At 42.7% G+C, this 15,840-nt stretch overlaps 1 protein-coding gene across 5 annotated transcripts in view; it reads left to right on the top strand.

The window, feature by feature from the left end:
• Positions 1 to 15,840, top strand: part of FSTL4 (follistatin like 4) — a 240,666-nt gene that overhangs the window by 119,782 nt on the left and 105,044 nt on the right. For all 5 annotated transcript variants that reach the window (XM_087754170.1, XM_087754171.1, XM_087754169.1 and 2 more), the window contains 2 exons: positions 9,195 to 9,385; positions 12,941 to 13,061. In XM_087754170.1, coding sequence (XP_087610296.1) covers positions 9,195 to 9,385; positions 12,941 to 13,061 — 312 coding nt within the window. The remainder of the gene's footprint in view (positions 1 to 9,194; positions 9,386 to 12,940; positions 13,062 to 15,840) is intronic.

The following is a 15,840-nucleotide window of genomic DNA, read 5'->3' as shown; positions in this document are numbered from 1 at the left end:
TGAGGCTGCTCCTAATGTCTCCTGCCTGTACCACTGCCTGCTCCCTCCCGGGAAGGACACAAATCCAGAACTTGCTTTCGGACTTGGTAAAACAAGCTGTAATTCTTGGGCTTCCCGAGAAAGGCTGCAAATCCATCCATCTCTTTTCTTGTGCATTTGAGGCTAAGGCATGTGATTCATTTAGGTTATGCACTTTGGAAGGTAATTGTGTAAGGTAGGAATAGAGTTTTTGTTTCTAGAATGAGGAATTTATATTCTGATACTGTAAGTTTTTAATATATTTTAAAAGCTCGCAGAGTAATAGATGGGTGCTTTTTCTTGTAATAAAATGAAATATTGAAATAAATATACGCTGAGGCAAATTTTAACTCTTCCAGGTTGTAAATGTCTATTGTTTAATAGTATCTACTTCGTAGTATATATTCCATTCCATTTCTGTGATATATTTGGTGAGCTCCCAGTAGCTGCTAAATTATATATGGATATCTGATAAATGTACATCTTATTAACTGAAACATATCCCTAAGATAAGCAAGTTAGTTTGGGCTTTTATTGTTAATTGAATTTTTTCGGCAGTAGCAGCTGAAGGATTGCTAATGTTCATGAATTTGCATGATGTTAAACATCTGCTCCTCATAGCGGGAACTTCACCAGAGTTTCACTTAACTTGTAAATTCAAATCAGGAAAAAAATAGGTACTCAGCCTTTGAAGGGTTTAGCCGTGTGTAAAGTAGGCGGGCAGGTAGCACTGCGGTGGGAGCATGAAGCGATTAGCCAGCTTTGCGTAAATGTCACGTCTACGGCACATGGCTTCGTCTGTGCACAGTGACGGCAAAGATCAGGGGCTTCGGAGGCAGCAGGATGTTCCTCGCGTTATTAGCAGATGTTACAGAAACATTGCAGTGCGGTTACCTGCAGTGTAATTGCTGCAAAGCACTGCCTGGTATTTTATAGGAAGCTTTCTCTGAGCAATCAAAAGTCAAATGGTTGATATCATGACTTCTTATAGGTAAAGATTTGGGTTAGTTTTTCTTCATCCTAAATTGGTTTGCTCGGACCTAGTACTTACAACCTATAAAAATCAGAGCAGGGGAAGGGTCAAAACTCACAAGTGTCTCTAAATTGCAAGAAATCTCTGAATTTCACAACGCTTTCTCAATGTTCTCCTCTCCTGTACTGCAGAGAGCTGCTACGCTTGCTCAGTTGTTCATGCAACTTGTTGAGAAAAGCAGATTTTTCCTTCTTCTTTCCAATCACACAGGAAAAGTAGGAGGAAAGTCCATCCAATCTCTCCATGCATGTGCAAAAAAGAGCAATTAAAGGCAGAGGAAGATAGATAGAAAGAGACAGATAGAAAATTTGCATGGAGGAATGGGGATTTGCAGTGAGACCCCTGAAGAACTGAAGTCATCTTTAATTTTCCTGTCCCTGTGTAAACCTGCTCTGTCAAGTCAAACGGGCCACTAGGCCATGGATTATTGCTGTAAAGAGTTCACATAATCGTCTCACTCAGATTCAGCAGTCTGATGTTTTGGGACCACATTTTCGCATTTTAGGCATGCCAGCACTTTCATTCTGTATGCATGAAAATGGGCTGTTGCTGATAGGCAATTTAGCCGTAAATGGCACGAGAATTAAGGAGCCACGCTCATAAATAAATTTGTATCCCCTAACATTTTAGTTTAGTCCTTTTCTGATGCTTCTAACAATACTAGATAAAGCCTGAGTAAAGCATATGAAAGGATGGGCTGTTTGAAAACAAAACCTTTCTCAAATCCCTTTAATTTTGTCTAGAAATGTTATTTTCGGTAACCACATGTTTTTTGCCCCATGGATACAGATGAGAAAACAAAACTTAATGCTCCCATGTCCTGCACTGAATTTCTTCCTGGAGCTAGAAAACTGCCATAGGAACAGCCAAAAATAGCCAGCACGGTCTAAGAGGAACTGACAAATAAAATGACACCCCCGGTGCCTCCTGCCTTAGAAATGACACTCTTCAGCCTGCTCCAAACAGCTCTTTATTACCACATTTGGTGGTGGCGAAGGGTTGCCTTGAAAATTAGTGCCATTGGAGTTCTCCTTCAGTGACGGTTTATTTGTACTGGGTTATTATACTCCCCCGTGGCGGCAGTGAGCAGGAGCACGGCCCTGCTGTTGCAGGCTGATTTCTGGCAGGTGATGGCGTGGGATGCCAGATGGGGCTGGCAGCTCCGCATGGGATGCCCAGTGGTGATGTCCTAACTCGCCTGCAGTGATAGCACACCCAGTCTAGTCCTGGGTTGGGATTGTTGGGATTAGCAGCACAACTGCAGATTTTTCAAGGGCTGAAGCCCAGACCTGAGTGCATGTGGGCTGCCATGGGGAGCTGCGTCCAGGCATGCGGAGATGCCACCCAGGGGAACCTCCTCCAGAGTTTTTGGAGGGTCACAAGAAGTTTGAATCTCTGTATATACCTTATTGTGCGGTAAATCACTTACTCTTATACTTAGGCTCGATGCTAATGGCCACACAGCTTTTGCCATGGATTTTATGAAGAGCTGCTGGTGCCACCTGCCATTTGTGTAGCCTCTGTAGTTGTGCTGAAAAATAGCTCAGTAACCAGTGGGGCTCAAATCCTCTAAAGACTTCTGTACGTGTTTAGGTTCACACCTACTGTCAGGTTAGCTGTACACCAAGGACTTTGAGATTGGTGCTCTGTAAGTGTTATCAGATCATTTTTGATATTTGAAGAAGTACTGACATTTCTAGTAATCATTGCATTGTAAGGTACCTTGCACAATAATATTTTACAGGGAGATTAGTTTACCCATCAAAGCAAGCTCTGCACTTCCTCACTTTATTCTTATTTTATGTTAACTGCATTCCTTTGAAGGACACTTAATCCCCAGGCTTGCTGTTTCTCCGTTATCTGCTTTGACTCAGAAGTGGGTTGAAGATTGCTCAGGGATCCCACTGTAAAAACCTGCTACAATTTACAGAAACCAGGAATAAAATTCTTAAAGAGGGCAATTATTGAGGGAACTGGATTAATGATCTGTCATCACAGTTTAGCCACATTCACCACTGACCTTTCACAGAGAGGATGCTCTTGATAAATGTAGTTCATTACCGAGTTCTGACATGAAAACAGAATGGCACTCTGTGTTTCTTGGCAGGCTGATCAATATTTTATCTGCCAAAGCATGCAGAAGTGCTAAACAGAATGAATTACGTAGCCGCTGCAAAACAGAGCAAGAAACAGCATTGCTCGGAGTGAGCAGAGCATGTAAATGTGACAGTTATTGGCCACACTTTAGCAATCAGACCTCAATACGCTGGATTTTTCTTTTACTTTTCTTCTGTCTTATTGGTTTTCTTTGCCTGTCTGTCTGGGGTTTGTTTGTTTGTTTGTTTTTAATTCAAACAGTGCCAGGCTTCACTGGTTTTGAAAATGCTGTAAATGGATAAAAAGGGCTTGTTTCTTCAGAGATTTCCCCCGACATGGAGGGGGGAATCGTGGGCTTCCCTGGCCAGGGATGTTGCAGCGCGGTTCCTCGCTTTCGGCTCCATCCTACATCACACGACTGTGGCCGCTGCAGGAGTAGGGCTTGGGGATGGAGAGCCACTGCAAGCTGCTGCTGGGGGATGTATTTAATGGTCTGTTTCTACAAAAAAGATTGCCAGAAATCCCTGTCTTTTGAGTGTGACAAGTATATTAAAGTTTTACCCAACGAGCACAGGAGGGAGCTGCACCTTGTGTGAGTTTTGTTTGAAAGTCACCAGTGTTTTCTTCTTAGGGCTACAAAACGGGATGTAGAGCTCACAGGAGGGATACAGGCTGACCTCCATCAGTGGGATGCGAACAAAGACATCTCTGCCCAGAGCTTCCTACCGTGGGACAAAAACCATGCAGCTTTTCCTGGGGAAGGCTTGTGTTTGTTGTACAAAGCACTGCTGTCAAGTTTGTGTTCAGAAAGCAGAGTGGCCATCAGTAGAAGTGATACAGAGCCTCCTGAAATGGTGAAGGTGGCCTTTTATTTATTTATTTTTTAATTCCTAAGCTGGAATCCAAAGATAGTGGTATTATGTGTTGTAATTAAAGGTCATGTAAAAAAAACCCATGTTAGATGATCAGCATTTTAGTTTTGATGTCAGATGCCTACGGTATGCTCTTATCTCTCCTCTTCTCCTGAAGTCAGCATAATAAATCATACTAGGGTCATGGTTAAAGATGGAAAAGGAACATGTGTGACCTTTTTTTCTAATCAGCCCTTGTATAAAATAGTGGGGAAAGATGATCAAGTAAGTGGAGAACTAGTTTAGGGCATGGAATACAGAATAGCAGTTTTAGCTCATCCCAAATCTGTGTCTTTGTCTCTTTGTATCTTGGTTCTCCAGCTCTGTGGTGGGAATGGTGCCCTGAGCCCATCAGTAGGCAGTGCGGACAGGGGATCAGCTGGCAGTAGTACAACAGGCACTTAAAGCACACATGGTGGCATTTCTAGTGTTCAAAAAAGGGAAGGAAAGAAGTCCTTCGAAACCCATCTTAGAAGAGCGGTGGCAGTCACCTCCCAGCGTGCAGGCTGGGAGACCCAGCTCCAAGCAAGCCACCTCTGGAAATACAAAACTTATCTGAGCTGGTTGCAATTGCGAACAGAATCCCAAGTGTCCGGGAAGCACTAACAAGGAAACCAAGCTGAGACACATCCATTAATGAGACCTACCAATGAGAGCAGTCTGAGGTGAGATAAACTGCGAATGATGAGCTCATGTTGCAAAGGAAACTGCTGGGGGCACTTAGCAAAGCGGAGACAAGAATGGGGATAAGCGAGAGGGCATACAGATGGTTTTTCTGTGATTCTTTTTGTTTAACAGCTATGGTTGTAATACCTGGAAGAACAGCAAGCATGCAAAAGGCAGCAGAGCTGCCAGAAACCTAAAGAGACGGTATTTAGTAGATAAAGCTGGTGGTTCCTAGGCACAATGTAAGAAGATTACAAGTGTCATTGACAGCAGGAGATGGGCGGGTGGGAGGGAGAGAAAATACAGAGCTGTCCTTTGCAAGACCTATACAACAGCTCCAAAGAATGACTGTTAGCAGTCTCCATAGGGAAGATAGGTTAAAAGATGAAAGAATAATGTCTAGTAAAGGAGGGGAAGGATCTTTACTACAGGAGAGCCTAGCTGTCCTTGGCCTTGGCTTGCCAAATGATTAAAGCTGCCTGAATGTGTCTCCTCCCGTCCATGGCAGAGGAGCAGGCAATGTCTTTTATAGGGTGCCTCCAGCATCCACATCTGGTCACTGCAGTGCCTTCAAGTTGTGTTTAAAATAGCATTATGTCCAGGTCACGCAGCAAAGCATCAGCTCAAACATCCCAAGCATGGATGATTTTGGAACTAACACTGGCCAGACTTAGTATAGTAAGTCATAGTTTAAGGTCAAACAGTATTTCCTTTGACCTGGAGTGATTTTCCCCCTGTTTTTCCACTTAAATATATAAACTATACATATATATTTATATGCACATATGCATATATGTATTACAGTTTCAGTACATTTTCCTATCAATCTTTTAGTTCAGCCAAAGAACCACAAATTATTAATCTCACACCCCTGGGACAGAACTTTATTGCTTTTACTCATCGCATTGCGCACCGGGCGCTGCTGAGCAGCTATACAGTGCCATGCTCTGAAGTGACTGCTTGGGTGTCACTGCAACCCTCAGATGTCAGGGGAAAATGTTCAAAGGTGCGAGACCCGTGGAGTCTGTCAGACTCACACTGTGGAGAGATGCTGAGGGATCTGCTTCCAGCAGAGCTGAAGACTATAGTTTTCTCCAGAGAGAAATGAAGGTAATGAGGGTTTGGAGGAATTTTAACAGGGCCCGAGAGCACCTTCTGACCTTCTGACTGTGGTGTGTGTTAACAACATGTGAAACTGAACTTATTTTTTTTTCAGTAGGAGACATAATTGTCTTATTGCTGGTTTTCTTTGCTGTGTATGCAGTGGAACGGCATTATCCTGCCACGTAGGATGGGGCTTTGCTGGGTGGATGGTCCCTGATCCTGGACACAGCAGTAGTGTGGCGGGGGGGAAAAGTATTGTGAGTTAGTTTATAGCAGGATTTGGGGACTGCTGCCAGAGGCTGTCACTAGCTCTGTCCTTCTGTGATTTCCTTTATTTTACTCTTCACGCCCATCACATTTGCCTGGAGGCTGCAGCATGGCTGTGACCCTCTGAAAGTCCCAAAATGGGCACACTTACCTTGGGCTGTCTTGCAGCCCAGAGGAGTGTGTACTTTTTTGAGGAAAGCAGTTTTGTGGTGGCTTTGTTTTCAGAGCATGGGAAAATCAAGGAGAGTTGTAATGCAGTGAAAGGAGATCACCGTCTCCTGGCTCGCACCATGCAACACAGTCGAGAGCCTGGGTGCGTCACCGGTGGGTGACCTGGTCAGGTCCCACAGGTGCAGGAATAGAGATGTAATGTTTGGATTCAAACATCTACTTCTTGCACACATTGCTTATATTTTGCCATTGCATTAACACACAAGTCGTACTGGGAATTCTGTTTAAACATACAGTTGTGCTGGGTTTTGGCTGAGGCTCCAGTGTTTGAGAAACCAGCACACCCAGTTAATTCTCTAGGCCCATGCATGGTATTAGACTGGTGCCAGGGATAGCTGTTTAGCCACAGAAGCTGTCAATGTAAGCTTAATAAAATGAGAAGGGCTGTTAGAAGAGATGAGGGGGCTTCAGAAGCACTTAGGTCCTTTTCCAATTCTGCCTTTTGTGGTCAGAAAGAAGGTTAAGGTGGAGGGGAGTCAGAAGGCCAGCAAGGGGGGAGGGCTGGGAAAGCACTGCCCCAGGCAACAGTTAAGGTGTATCTGGGAAAAAAGACCCAACTGCAGAAAATAAAAGGTCTGGAGGGCATAGAGGAAGAGCTGCTTTGGCATATGCTACTGGCAGAAGTTGATAGGAGGAAGAAGTGAGAAATAAAAAGGGCTTAAAGGGAGCTGTCAGGGTGAGTAGATCTGGCGGCTGCGATGCACACGCTGACCCGGGCACGGGGTGGTCGCCACCACGGGGAGGACTGTGTAAGTGGGTCAGCCCACCCGGGTGTCACCGCATGGCTTGCTTGTAGCTGTGCTTGTGCTCACAAATGGAAACCACAAAGCAGGAACGGAGGTGGAAGCAAATTAAATAGATTTCCCTGTCTTCATTAGTCTTAGATACATCTCTGGGATTAAGATTTGACTGAAGAGAAAAGAAAACTCTAGCTCAGAAAAAACTATTATTGCAGTAGGTAAAAGGGTATTTACAACAGGATTGCAAAATTGCTTGATTACACTGGATACGGCAATCAATTTTTCACTTAAATAAGCACGTGATTAGAAGAAAGAAATTTCTTCATACTGCCTTCACAATAGCCATCAAATGATATGGCTGGGGGAAAAAAAAAAGGCAGAAATAATAAACAAGGCTAATAGTAGCTGAGTAGCCTCATTTTTCCATAAAATGAGACTGATCCCATGTGGGACCAAGAGCTCTTTGGAGGTTGTTTAGAGAGAAGGAAAAATTTTGTAGCTGCTTAGTATCCCTGAGCAGTGAGAAACTCTCAAAACTAGAACGGTCTGAGTTCAGGGTGGAAAATAAGCCTTGTCTTGCAGTTATTGCTCTTGTAGCAGTAGGGCACTGACCTGACTGGTGAACGCATGTCCAGCCTCTGTGTCCTCTCTTGCCTCAAGTCATGGTGCTTTTGAAGTTGTGAGCACAATATGAAGAGTGAAAAAAAATCTTGACAGTAGATGGATTTGCTATTAGAGAAATGCCTCCCACCTGGAATTTTAATTGGGTTTCAGTTGGAGTGGGACCAGAGGACCAAAAATGGTACATCTCAGCAAGAAAAGGACAGGAACAGTAGTTGTCAGTATGCCAGAGTCTTCTGTTATTTTTCAGAGGAATAATGTTTGGAGTCTTTGGGGAGCTGATCTACAAGGGAGATCTACAAGTCCCTTAAACTGAGGTGAGACCAGGTGCCCTCAGATTTAATCCCACGGGGTCAGTGATGGGACTTAAAATAAAAAAGTTGTTTTAAAACCATCATTATAGAGAATAAGGGCATCTACATTATAGAGAAAAGGATATCTAACAGGAACAGCTGAATATATTGGTACTGTTGGTGGGTGACGGTTGATGCCCACACAGTGTGGGACAGCTGGAGCGTGAGGGTGCTTCAGGGTCCACTCCAAGGCAGAGTCAGCCGGGGTCCTGCAAGGCACCAGCCACTGTGGTCTACACTAGAGCAAAGAGATTTGCACAAAAAAGACAGTTGCCATTCTTCATTCTGCCAAGCTCTGCCAGACAGCAGTTGAGCAGAAAAGGACCATAACATCTTAACCACTTTGGGCATGTGGATATCTTTCTCCTCTAAGAGGATGCCCTTAAATCAGAGCAAGGTGCTGCTCAGAGAAGAACCATGGAAGAGCTGGCTGCTGCAAGCACAGCAGGAACTTTTGGGGTCATGAAGGTTCAATCTGATTCCTCCAGCCAAGCCGGTGTCACTTCAGAGCAGGTGGCTTGAGGGCTTTTCCATGATAACCACCATTTTCCCTGGTCAGGGGCTGAGGAAGTATTTACGTCAGTCTGCAGCGGGGTGATGTGCGCAGGCACCAGTGACACACCAGCAGCAGGGGCTCCCCGCAGCCCCGCGCTCCTCACTGTCCTCCCTCTGGCCATCTTACCACCTTGGGATGCCTTTAAGGATTCCTTAAGATCAGCCCCATGTTTGGCACGGGGTCACACTCAGGGGTGCCATTTATTTGTGTTTGTGGCACTTTGTAAACATCAGCTTCTGCAGGTTTATTTTTTACTTTATAATCACAGGATAGACAAATTTATTTTATCTTTACAAAAACGTAGAGCCAATTTAATATGGGTGGGGATTACAGAGCTGAGTGTGGAAGTCTGTAACTGAAGCCCTATAATCTGGAAAGTAACATGCTGGGGAGCATCCTTGACAGCAGGATTTAGAAAAACTGCCAGCTATTATAAAAGGTAACGACTGTAGGAGCTCCTCAAGCACAGAGCTGAGTTGTGCTATATATGCAGACAGCCTGTCTTCAACTGTGCTGTATTTTTCCCTTTAGTAGCTGAGTCCTTTAAAAAGATCAAGGCGAATGTACATGGTCTGGTAATACGGTCTTATCTTTTAGGTGACACCTGTACAATGGCAGACTACAGTCGGCTCAAAAACATCCTCCTGGACCTGCAGGCTCATCGGCAGAGCCCACTGAGCAGCCCGGCCGAGGACAGAGTATCCCAGAAGCGCTTCTTAGTTGAAGATATGTTTAAGCACTTGGATATAAACAGTGATGGGCATCTCAGCAGCTCTGAACTGGCTCAGGTGGGTTTATTGTTCAACGAAAATGGAATTATGAAGCGGATTGCATTTTTCATTCAAAGTGTGAATTGAATGTAATGCAGCAGCACTCTTGTGAGAACAGTCGTTTGTAACTGTCCCGCTGGCAGCAGGTAAAGGAGGAAAATCTACTGCAGCGTGCGAGTCTCTCTCTGCATCTCTAGGGCGACAGTGTTGTCTCAAACATTTGAAGCTCCTCTACAAACAAAACCATGGCAGCTTTCCAGCCCCATCCATGCTCCTGAAAATAGATACTAATCCTCACTGGTAACTGTCATCTTCTGAAGTATTTCCAGCTAGTTGGCTTGGGGAGAATTAATTTGGATTTTTTAGGTGCATGTAAGTTAGGCAGAAATCTCTTCGTTCTTCGTCCCTGCCTTCTGGGCTGTGCATTAGCATGTAGTAACATGACAGCAAAGTTGGAATATTTTTTAACAAGTTTATTTTCCCAAAATCCCTAGGCAGATGCTGAAACGTTGATTAGCAGAACCTAATAACAATAGAAAAGGTGAGAGCTTGAAAAAAACTGGCATTTCTAATTATGGGCATTCTGTGCTGTTGGAATTCACCTAATTGGTAAAATGAACCGAACACGCAGCCCAGGCGCTCGAGCCAATTACTCTGTGTCCTGAACTTGCTCTTCGCACATGCAGACCTGAGAAAACAGTCCTGTAAATATGAGAAAAAGCATTATGCCAAATATGGGAAAACGTCTTTTTCTTTTCATTGTGTCATCCATGAGAAGAATTAGAAGCAAATGCCTTTTAAGAGCCTTGTGGAAGCCAATGCCTGCCTGGGACCTGTTCCAGTTTCCAAAGCTGGCACTTCACCCTTTGCTCTGCATGAGCATCTCATCTGCACTCACGCTTCCCAGCGAACATGAAGTGCGTTGCAGTTCCAGCGTGTAAAGGCAAGCTGTGAGCAAGCAGGAGGACAGACGCAAGCTCGCTCCTCCCCGAGCTCGCTCCTGTTTGCACTGAATTTTAATCCTTAGGCTGTTGACATGATGCACGATCCTTTCTGCACAATGCAAAGTGTCAGCATAAATTCCCTTAGATCTCAGAGCTATGAATATATACAATACCTCATCTAAATGTGATGATTTTTTTATAAAGACATGATAGGTATAAGGAAACACTTTAATCTGAATTCAAAGCCCGTTTTTGCATATTGACATCTAAGTGTCTGTTCTACTTTCCGATTTTTTTTCCCCTTTTTACATGAAACTTACTCTGTCAGGATATTAAAACTCAACTCACATGGAAATTAAGGTTTGGCATCCTGCAAGCTATTACCATTAGGAGGAAACAATGACCTGCATTTTAAAGGAGCAGGATTCAGTGCTTTGAGGTCTGCCGCAAAGTTACTATGGGCTTCATTTGCAGATGTGCTTGGAGCCCAGGTCTCTTTCACAAGAACAAGCATAGACCTTGGCTACTATCATTTTAATTCCTCTCTTCTCACTGTTATCAAAATTGGTAAACGTTCTTGCACATCTAGAGTCCACTTCAATTTGGACCAGAATAAGTTCAGCCCTCAGCTAGGAGCCCTCTCACCCAAACACCCTCCACAAAGGCTTGCCGCCAGCATTGCTGAGTTGACAGTGTGATCACCTCTCAAAAGACAAAATAATACTAGTTAATCCAGAATATAGATAAGCCATGAATACTTCTAATCCTGAGCTGAACGGTACTGATTTTGGGCCCCTTGGTGGGAGCGTGGCTGAAGTCCCAGCCGGGCTGAGGACACGTCTGCAAGGCAACTCTGGGGCTCTCACAGCAGCAGTATTCACAGTTTGTGCAGCATTTCAGTGCTTTATTATTCTTTTTAGCTCTAACAAGATGATTTTCATGTGCTCTTACATGACTAGTTTATTCACTCAATTTTCAATGGATTTTTTTTTTTTAGGTAATGAGCAATTTTTAATTTTCCATGTTACAGTCTTAACAGACCTTTTCTTGCCTTGTTAGGTAGATTTGTGAGTGATTTGTGTTGGCTCTTTAATTTGAAGCTCTCTGCAACTTTAAAATTCCCCCAAAGATGGGAATTTCATTGCCCGTGGGTAGAGGCAGCTGAAATGAACATGGTGCAGTGGGATCTCGTTCTCCTTGGCTGCTGGATGAGCTGCTGCTGTGCATTTTCTTTGTTTTATTTAAAAGAAAAATAGTCTCTCGAGCACTATAACCTTGTCTGCAAGGAAAAAATCGAGGCAGGTAACGTGCAGTGCTGCAGAAAAAAGTCATTTTTAAGACCTGACAGGGGATCTTTAGGAGGCTCATTGCAGAGGGATTCACCCCAAAGGAGAAACTAGAAGCGGAGTCCCTCCAGAGAGGGCAGCCCTGCATTGGGGCAGCACCTGGCACTGGGAGATGGCGAGGATCTTTGCCCACTTGTTTGTGCTCCATGACAGAATTGTTTTGAGCAAAAAGATGGCAGCAGATGGCCCATTCCCCTCTATTTAGAGCTGCTTTGTCTCCTGGCTGCTGGCAGACCCTATCGAATAGTTTCCCTCCGGACCCAGCAGTGTGAAATGCCCGTGTAGTTTTGCAGCCGTGGATACGCAGGGCTATTAACAACAGGGGTAATTGGAATGTTATTTCCATTTTAAAAATTAATGTATTTTAAAGTCAGATTCATAAATCTACTGGATTTGTTGCAGCTGAAGTGTTTTGTGTTGGATTTTTTTTCTGACATTAAATCAAAAGGACTAGTAAAAACTTGTCAGTCTTATGAAAAGTTAATCAATTTTCAATACAAAGGTAGATAAAGGGAAATTTCCATCTTTAGAAGATTGATCTTGGAAGTTATGGTTGATCTCACTTTTATTGAACATTTTTACTTGCTAGGTGAAGGGTCATTTTTTTAGCATTATTACTTTAAATTGCTTCAATATAATGGGCCAAGACTAGAATAGTAAATAAAAGAGTCCCTGGACTACAGCAGAAAGCTTTCCTGCCCAGAAAATGCAACATTTCAGCAGCTTTCTTCATGTTCCACAATAAATTCAGAGAACCTAACATTTTCATTATGCTTAGGTCTGATTTTGGCTCTTTGCTAACTTGGATGTATGACTTCTAAAGCTCTCTTCATTTTTAATGTAGAATGTGTGAAATGTTTGGAATACATAAGAAACAAACCATTGGGGTTGGAAAAACACGTTAGTGTTGAATACACCATCCACTCTTGCCCATTCTAGTCCTAAAAGCAAGGAATACAATTTTGCCCTTAGCTACAGAGGAGAAGAAAGACAGACTTCCCTTTTTCCCTGTTGAATATGTATTTTCCAATACCTTTGCAAAGTGAAAATGCATTTCTGCTGCTGAAGGAAGAGGGTCCTCACCTTCACCAGTCCATGGGCCATGAATTGCTGCAGGAATGCAAGTATCGGCTGTATCTTGATACAAAGCAAATACATAACGATAGATACAATATATCTACATATATCTCCCCAAAGGTCATTTAATGGAAAATCTGCTGGGTGAGCTAAGACAGCCTGTAGTTTTACATTATGTTCAAGATTGCCTATTCTCTTTGCTACAGCTAATGAAGAAGGAGGACCTGGAAGATGATTTATTGGATTGTACACTAGAAGACCTTCTCCGGTTTGACGATTACAACAACGACGGACGCTTGACCCTGCAGGAGCTCTATACAGCCTTCCGTGAGTCCCAATGCTTTTGTCTGTCCTGGGTGTTGAAAGCATCTGAATATCTGTGATGGCAATGTTGTCTTCCCAGACACGGTCAGCAAAGATAATCCCTTTTTGTATTTAATGCCATGAAAATACTGTGGAAGGCTTACTTCTAAAGGTTACTGTGTTCCAAAGGATAAGCACTAGCTAAGAGGTTGGTAAAGGTGTGTGGGCCTTATTGTTTTCTTGTGTATTTTGTTGTGCTTCTTGTTGATGGCTTCTTGTTGATGGCAATGGAGAGATGTTGGTGAACAGCCAGGTCTTGTAGACCTCAGTTATGTGGTTTCTAAGTAACCCTGAGGAAACAGGGTTGAAACCTGTCCAAATGTCTTGTGGCAATGTAAGTTAGTTTGCTGTGGGGAAGGTGTTTTACTGAATATTCTGCCTGGAAATGATGTTTTCTGCATTTTGTTTCCGTCTTAGTAAGTGGATTATGGTGCGCAATCTCGATACATATCTCAGTGCCATTTGCAAGGACCCTTAGATCACTTCAACAATGTGAAAAAATAAGTACTTGTGTTATCCTATTTATCTGCATAACTTTATGTTCATGCTTTAAGTTAAGCATTCTTTGAAGTCCTTCCCTGGAAAAGGCCCACGTTGTCTCCTTCACCTGGATGATAAAAAGTTTTATTGATGCCTGTCCCTTTGGGATACTAAAAAAGACAGACAGAAAATGGGGGAGGGGGGTTGCAACAGTCAGGATAGTGTGCTACAGAGTACTTGTATGTGGTTCACCAAAGACATTGTTAGTGCTCTTTAAACAAAACTAGGATTCAGCCGTTGAACTGTTAAGTGCAGGCAAAAGGCCAATAACAAGCTGGTTACCTCTTAAGCTGAATTCTCAAATCTTTGCATATGGTGTTTTAAAGGCAAAGTCATTTCGGTACCTCTTGATTTCACTTTCTAAACTAGGTCACCCTGCTCCAGTGCCTGTTCAGTGGAAAAAGCTTGGTGTGCATGAGAGTCACCACTTGCCCCCCACCAGCATATTCCTCATTGATGCGCTTTGGCAAGCCACGATGCTAATGCAGAACCTCTATTTTTGCCAAAGATCCTGTTTTCTAAAGAGAGTGGTTTCTGTTTTCTTGACTTCTGGCTTTTCATTAAAAAAAAAAGCCAACTTTGGATAATAATGTTTAAAGTGCTTTAAAATAAGCCCCAGTTGTCACCTTGGACCTGTTTGAACAGCATATGCATTTAATTCAACAGAGCACACTCAAACCAGCAGATATACAGTAAAACATAAAACCTTATACATTAAGAAGGCCATAAAGTGAATTAACCCAGCTATAAAGGCTTGACACGCAGTTATTTGGGAGCATATTTGGATCAATGGGTTCTCAAAGTCACAGCAACTCAAAGCTAAATTCCAAGAGTCATTTGTATGAGTTTTTGGTTCAGTGAATTTTAAGTAGGCAATGAAAATAAGACAAGTACAAAATATTAGCCAATGAACAGAGATAGTAATCGATAAACTGCAAAAATATTGTAACAAAGCCCAAGGCGTAACAATGAGTATCTATCAAAAGGATTTTGTATATGAAGAGAATTGCTCTCCATCTGAAGCTGAAAATCAGATTTAGTCTTCATTTTCAATTTTCCCATCATCTCCACTTTTATCAAGAGCGGTTAATGGCTCATCAGTTTTTAATTTAAAAACAAAGTTTATTGCTTGCGACTTCAGAAATTTTGGGGACTCTGTAAGCGAACTTCAGTGCTTGGGGAAAGTATATCTTTTTCCTTTATTACACAATGTAGGAAAAACATCTCAAAAATACTTCAAACACTTGTCTTGAGCGCACACTTTTGTTCACAGTCTTTTAAGTGTTTATGAAATTTGTGCTTCATTATGAGCCAGAATTTGGCTTGCAACAGTAGTTTAAAAGTACAACATCCCGCACATTTTTCATATTTGTGGCCCATTAGGGTGATCCTTTTGTTGCTTGAAATTCACCCAAGCCACTCATTTTTGCATGCTGGCAGCAGGCTGCAGGGATGGCTGCTCAGCAAGCCCACGAACATAATTACCAGAATTCAGTGACATCAGAAAGTCTCAATCTAATTTATCCTCTCAAAAACTCTGTTACATCTGTTTTGGTGCACCGTGCTCTGGTATAGTGTCGCAGTGTTGGAAAGGTTTGAAAACGACCTTGATAATATGCAGAGCTTTCCAATTTGTTATTCTTGTGCTGCTTTAGAAGTTGCATTTCATTTTAAAGAGTCTCATGGCCTTTCTGTAACTTACAGAGCCACAAAACAGTCTCTTTGTTTCACTCCATGTGTGTGTCTTGCTTTCTCTTGACCCATCATCTCTTTTCAAGACCTGCAGAGATTCAAAGGGCATTTTTGATCCCCATCCATGTTGATCAGCTGTAAATGATGAAAAGTGCATGGATGAGAAGAATCCAATCTCTTATCTTTTTTGAAATGTGGTTTTACCAATAAGTGCTGGTTTTAATGATCATTGCTAATCATTTGCATACACGTCTAATGCACAGTTTCGGACTATGGACAGAAATAGTAGCCCTCCTACTAACCCTGTCTAATGTGTCATCTTTCTTCTGATTTTCTGAAAGTTCTTTTGTTCCTGAATCCCAAGAATACACCTTTTAGGAATTTGCTTTTGTGTATGGGGATGATTAGATATCTCTGTTAACACAGGATTAAAGTATCACTTTTCGAATCACCTGAATCATACATAAATAACATATGAGACGGATGAAATGCTCTCCTGGCAGCTCTGGCA

The sequence above is a fragment of the Nipponia nippon genome, unplaced genomic scaffold (genome assembly GCF_047370975.1).
Source record: "Nipponia nippon isolate SJK-2023a ecotype South Korea unplaced genomic scaffold, ASM4737097v1 scaffold_17, whole genome shotgun sequence".
In the NCBI taxonomy this organism is placed as follows: Eukaryota; Metazoa; Chordata; class Aves; order Pelecaniformes; family Threskiornithidae; genus Nipponia; species Nipponia nippon.
Note: the sequence above shows the minus strand (reverse complement) of the source record. Positions and strands in the feature narration are given on the sequence as shown.